This window comes from Dichotomopilus funicola, assembly GCF_033296635.1.
Source record: "Dichotomopilus funicola strain CBS 141.50 unplaced genomic scaffold C8A04scaffold_128, whole genome shotgun sequence".
NCBI classification, from domain to species: Eukaryota; Fungi; Ascomycota; class Sordariomycetes; order Sordariales; family Chaetomiaceae; genus Dichotomopilus; species Dichotomopilus funicola.
Window position 1 is genome coordinate 25,479 of NW_026944149.1, and position 6,388 is coordinate 31,866.

The following is a 6,388-nucleotide window of genomic DNA, read 5'->3' on the forward strand; positions in this document are numbered from 1 at the left end:
ACTGTAAGAGGACCACTTCCTCCTTCCCCGTTTAGGAGGTTACTCGCTTCTGCTTGGTGACAAATGCGTGGATCTTCTCGATGTAGGCGGCTTGGGAGAGCTAGATCTTGCCGTTCTCGCGATCGTAGATGACTTCCACGCCCGAGCATCCCTTTCTATATCTCTATCCAGTCGGTCAAGTCGACGCTCTACACTGACACGTCGAACTAACTCGAGCCTCAAAATCTCGATTTTGAGGGCAAGCTGATTGAAGCTTTATATTATATTAGATAGATATTTATTAGAAAGAAAATAGAGCTAACCTTTTACAGTTTGGACAGATAATTGTATAGTTCATTATAGGGGCAGGCATTTGGGACTGCTGGGCCGATTGCGGCTGGGCTGGTAGGGTAAAGTCGTCCTCGAACATCTGTAGTGGTTCCATTGTTGTATATCTTGTCGATGTATATGGTTGGCTCGTTCTGTTGGCTCGCTCTGTTGGCTCGTGTCGTTGCTCTGAGGTGTCTCTGTATTGGAAGAAAAGCTGGCAACCCACCCTCAATAGACAGGTTTCCTTTATATGTAACTAGGTTCCCATTTTCATTTTCTAAGAAGTGAGAAGAGTGGTTCCCCCTGCTGCTTTAAAGAGCCTATGCCTCTTAGACCCCTGTATAGGTATCTACTGGATCCTCTATAAGCACTCTATAAATAGCATATCCCCTAATCAAACAATTGCTCGCGCTAGAATTAGCGCGCGGTAAGCATTGACATCAAGAGCACTTGTAACGCAACCTTGATATTCACAGGCAGTGACTTTTCCAAGGCCACCTTTTCTTTTCAAAGTATCCATTGCCCACAAGTGTCTATCTTAGAGATGATGATCCACCAGAGGTACCAAACGGGGATATAAACATTTTCTGGTATATGCTGACTGATTTTCCATCTACAATTGTACCAGGCAGCTAATATAAATTGGCAATGTCTTGGGCAGCTAGCGCAATCGTGTCTCCAGGCAGAGATAACCGGTGGGTCCAACAACCTAGACAATCTATTATAATTACTGGCAGAACGGCGCAGTTCGCTGTTAAACATTGCTTCCTCGCCAACTACAACGCTGGATAATCGGGGGGGGGGGGGGGGGGGACACAGATTGCAAGTATTGGCATCTTTCCCTCGAACTTAGCGCCAACTCCATCCTCCTGGGCCACCTCCTTCCGCTCAGCGTCTACTGTAGCGCCACCATTGGCTTGTTCAGGAATAGGATAAATTTATCTACACGACAATATATTTATATCTGGGTCAGAGGACAAACCTAATCACGTATCAGCTAAGGCTATTAAGCGCTTCTTCTTAACAAACGTTTTATCTAATAGCCGCTAATTATTGCCTAACTCTAGAAACTATAGATCTAAATAAAGGTATAAATAACTATAGCTTGATATCTTTCCCTGAGGCAAAAAGACAGAGGTATATCGACGTGTCCTTACTATTGAGAGACAGAATGGCAGATCGAAGTGCATTGCTCGAACAGCTCTTTATCCAAGAGATAGAACGGAGGCTAGAGCTCGAAAAATATTGTTCCTCACTTCGAGCCGAACTATCCTCACTTTCTGCCCAATTGCAGAGTGAGAGGCTGAATAATATGGCTCTTCGTCATATGGTAAGTGTTCTTCTTTTTACTGTCTACTGAAGAACGACTTACAAAATGGAATAGGTACCCCTTTCGATCTTCGAATATAACCCTTTAGCTGTGGAATTCCACCCAGATGGTTATACAGAGGTTGAAGATCTTGCTCTATCGCCTGAAGACCGGGGAGAGTCAGTTTCTTCTACACCCCACCTGGAGAGTGTCCAGGAACAGCCGGCGGGAGCAAACGGGCAAATTGGCAGCGACGAGTGTGCGCAGAGAGAGCGAGAGAAGACACAGGCTGGAGAGGGAGCGAAGGTCAGCTGAATTTAAGGATAGAACGGTCTAAGGTGATATATGGGTATTAGGCAGTCTCGCAAGCTTTGTGAGGAAAGAAGCGTTTTATGGCAGGGGCTGTATGCTGCTAAATTTACATTATTCTGCACTCTCAGTTTATAGCGGACAGTCCCTGTCTTAATTTCTAGATTCAGTTGTTTTTGACGTTTTAGGCTGCCCCACATCTGGTGGTCGGATTCCGATGGCCAGATGTGGGCAACGGAGACGCGGATTTGCGCCTGCTGGGGAACGGTTCCTTAGCCTCGACCTGGTACAGCAGGCTCGGATATCATGGAGCATGGATCATCGAGCCTGCAACGGCCTCTAGGGGCGCCTGTCGGTACTACGGAGGATAGAGAATGGAAACCAACCACGCATGGGTGTGCCGACTGCTGCGCAGGACAAAAGTTGGGGAGGATAGTCCTGGGGAGATGCCGAATATAAATATGGCGGGATCGCTCTGGCCGTTATGGTGTTAACGGAGGGCTAGTAGTAAAAGCTGGTAGCAATTGCTCAGAGTCCAGATTGTCATCGAAAAGCAAAGCTCCGGTGCATGTTTGGGTGTGTGCATTGAGAGGAAGGGGTATGGGGGTAGTTCGCAGATAACACGCAGGTGTGTGGTATTCTCAATGGTTGTCGATGGAGGTTTCACAAAATCCGCCACCGCTATCTATAGTAGCAAAAACGCAGTCAGCATATTTAGGAATCAGCCCATTCTTTTTAACCTCAACATAAAGACCTCCTAGTTAAGGCTAACAAGCGAGAAGCTGCTGATCTAATCTACAATCAGCCTCTCAGCACCATCATCAACAAGACTTGCTGTCGTTGGCAAGCGTAATAGCTTCTGTGGGCTACGCCTCCATCCAGATACATCGACGCCGCTTGCTGTACATTCATGAAACCATAAATCCATCTCTTCTATGGTAGGACGAGGCGATGATTCCACTAGATAGGATTAGAAAAGTACATGGAGATACCTAACAAGTCACCTACTATGGTTCATTCTGTTCAGCGTTGCCTTTGCTCTCACAATGTCTCCTTTTGCTCTCCAATGCTTGTAAAGAAATGTACCTATTTCTCTGAAATCGGGGTAGAGAATGTATCCTATCTTCTCTGCAATGTGGAAAAAGTCGTCTGGGCGGTTATACGGTCCAAGCATTCTCAAATGGATAATGATAACTGATAATTGTTGGGAACTGTAATGGTTGTGTTGTCAAAAAAGAATGTAATGATGAGCAAGCTCGAAGGTTAAGGGATCTATTCCAAGTTAACATAATTACAGCAGTGGGGTAGCTCTTTGCCATTACCATAGCTGGGAATCGAAGTGCTGGGTGCCCTGTGACGGTGGACCGGGGTGGAAGGGGCTATTAATCGCCTTTTTAAGGTGAAGGGTGGATGTATGATGCTAGTACTAGATATAGAAGTTATTCCTTAACACACAGTAGTTAAATTGGTACCCTACTATAAAGAACTGCTATACTGTACTTTGCTTGAACTTAGGAAGAGAATAATTCTTATTTGCCTCTACTTTTATATGCTTATGATAGAACTACTCCCACTAACTAATTTTGTTATAGGACCTGGTATCGGAGAGGGGTGTTAGTGTATACGCATGTGGGTAGTGGAGGTAGGGACAAGGAGGGGGAAGGACGTGAGGATAAGCTGGGAAGTCATAAAGTTGTTGCATTTAATACCCGGACAGTTGCGGTTACTAATAGGCAGCAGAGGGCATTGTCTCAATCGACTGAAGCTGATGGTCAGCAGACAGCCGCGGCCGAGGATGCGGGACGACCAGAAACAAATGCCGGAACGGATCCTTAACGCGAGTCTACCACTATTCAGCCTACAAACAGTGGGAGTTTTCTGGTGCGCGCGTTTCCCTACGAAGGAAGTACTTGGCTGGCAGCCTTAAATCCCTACAAGCCCACGCGGAAAGCAACGAACATCGATTACCTGGACTTGTCTGTTGCCCATTCTCCATCTTCTCTCTCATTCATAGTCATCTAGTATCAGAATGTGTATGACAGTACTATGCTCCATACTTCACAATGTGTCTTAAACACTCCGTGTGGCCCGATAGAAAATTCGTCCACTCCGCTCATCTTGACTTTCGCCTTGCCTATAGCCACCGAACACACGCGTATTTTGTCCGATTCCAGCTCTACGACGAGCTTATGCCCTGCTGAAATGGCCTTAACCTGGAAGGTCACACCGTCGAGGATAGGAGTAGCGGCACTCGGTCCGGTGAGAAAATCTTTCGAGTATGCGATTGCTAAAGGTGTCCAGGGTCAGTCTAGGTTGTATCTCAAGGTCCATCGTCTATGGAACGAAGAGCGTAGTACAATGGTATAAGAATAAACGCCAAAACGACTTGCTATGGAAACACGTACTCTCCGCCCCCGGAATAGTTGTCTTTGTGATCTGGCCGGGTGCGACTTCCCAGGAGCTGGTTGCTGAGACCCAGAGCAATCTTGACTTTTGGCTGGGGAACGGCTCCATCGTTTGGCTGGACGATAGCCAAAGCGTCTCGTTGGTAAGGCTGGGGCTGGCTGGGACCGTCGGGAAATCCGGTTATCGGACGATGAGATCTGACAGCGACTTGAGGAGCCACAAGAAGGCAGCTCGAGGCGTTAGGGCTAAGGGTCTCGCGCCCTTCTTGGAAGGCTGGCTGGCCAGGGTGCTAGGCGGGTCCATGTCGGTCATCCTCTCGGGCGGTGTCAACCATCGGCCTGTCTCGCTCCTCGGGAAATCGGTAGACTGTGCGCGGAGAGAGTACGAGTAGGGAGACGAACAAGTAGGTGCCGCGGGGCGTTAATCGACTCGAGCGGCAGATCCGTTGACAGTCCTGATGCCCAGTGTCTTTTGGAGACCAACTCCATTCGGAGTCGTCCGTTCCCTGCGCTTAAGACCCTGGAGTCTCTCGCTCTGCGGAGCTCGCTGCGCCCCAGTCGGGGAACGGTCCAGCTTTTCCTTGACCAGAGCGATTCTCCCCGAGCCCGCCGTGCTTCACGACCCCATGGGCCGGCAGCACGAGTGCTTGGGCGGCAGTGTTGCGGATCGGACCACTCCTAGAGGAGCTGGCAGCTCCAGGTCTGCGGTCGGAAGGCAGGACCTCGGCTTTCTCCAAGCGGTTCCCTACCACCACCGCCCTCTCGAACCCGTCGGTTGCTCAGCAAGCTTTCAACAGTCGTAGCTGGGCGCTGCCTCAACTGACTGGTCCCACTTGATCACAGGTGACGGTTTCGTTCAGTTTGGTGGGCATGGGACTGCCTGATTTGCCGAGGCTGCCTACCGTCCGGTGCGGTGTGTTGGCGGGTATGTGAGGGAGAATAAAAGAGAGAAAGAGAGTTATCCAGGGGAGTTGGAAGGCGACCGTACTATATATACGTAACCGCCCGCCAACATTGGTTTCCCAGAAGAACCAGCCAGCCCCCATTCGGTAGGGCAGGCGAGCTGGTACATAATACAAGAATAAGGGGGGTAATACAGTCACTAGCGAAATCGGCTTCCGCTTTTCTCTTACGCATTTTTTCTGTGCACAGACTTTTTATGCATTTAGCCATCTACACAGTGCGCCCTCGCGTGCTTGGGTATCCCACTGAGCGATCTAACCATATGGTAAAGCTGTTCCTTTGCTGGTTTGGGACAGCTTTTTTTTTAAAAAAAACAACGCTGTCGTTTGAAAATGGCCGAAGGCACGAATAACTTTTCTACAAGTCGGCAGCATCAGCTCTGTGTGCATGTGTTCTATGACTTGTGGTTCTGATCATCTGGAGCCACGATGATCTTTCGTGTGGACCATCCTCAATGTTAATGCCTGAGCTTGCAAAGGTAATCTTTAGCCAAGTCGCCACTGTTGTCGCTATTGCCACATATTCGATCACTCGATAGCAACCTTGTTGAAACATACTTAGAAAGCGGCGATTGCTGATAAATTATCTAGAAACTGGGAGAATATGGTCATGGAAGGTTATATATTGACACTGTCTCCTAGGCCCTTCCCAGAAAGAAAAATCCGAATAGAAAATAATAGCATTCATTCTCTTGTCGGTTCTGTCGAATCGTAGTGCGACATCGTGAGGCAAGTAGAGACTGCCGGCGTACCACTGGTATAGGCATGACATTGCAGTAATCGTACGACAGCCTCGTGGCCCTCCCTAGTAGCCCGCAAAAGCGGTGTTCGGCCGTGGTAATCTTTCGTGTCGACGGTGGCGCCGGCATCGAGTAGTAATCGTACAACAGCCTCTTGGCCGTTCTCGGCAGCCTGCGATAGCGGCGTTCGGCTGCAGCGATCTTTCGTGTCAACGGTGGCGCCGGCATCGAGTAGTAATCGTACGATAGCCTCTTGGCCGTTCTCGGCAGCCCATGATAGCGGCGTTCGGCCGTAGTAACCATCTTTCGTGTCGACGGTGGCGCCGGCATCGAGTAGTAATCGTACGACGGCCT

General features: G+C 48.9%; 2 protein-coding genes across 2 annotated transcripts; both read right to left on the reverse strand.

Moving 5' to 3' along the window:
- Window positions 1-3,951: 3,951 nt before the first annotated feature.
- C8A04DRAFT_16076 (uncharacterized protein) lies at window positions 3,952-4,441 on the reverse strand (the record flags this gene model as incomplete). The annotated part of the gene is made up of 2 exons (XM_062778721.1): window positions 3,952-4,214; window positions 4,333-4,441. The coding sequence occupies 2 exons, from the start codon at window positions 4,439-4,441 to the stop codon at window positions 3,952-3,954; spliced, it is 372 nt and encodes a 123-aa protein (XP_062632566.1).
- Window positions 4,442-5,978: 1,537 nt separating this feature from the next.
- Window positions 5,979-6,388, reverse strand: C8A04DRAFT_16077 (ankyrin repeat-containing domain protein; the record flags this gene model as incomplete). The annotated part of the gene is made up of 1 exon (XM_062778722.1): window positions 5,979-6,388. A coding segment is annotated over one exon (410 nt), but the record flags the coding sequence as incomplete, so codon positions are not given.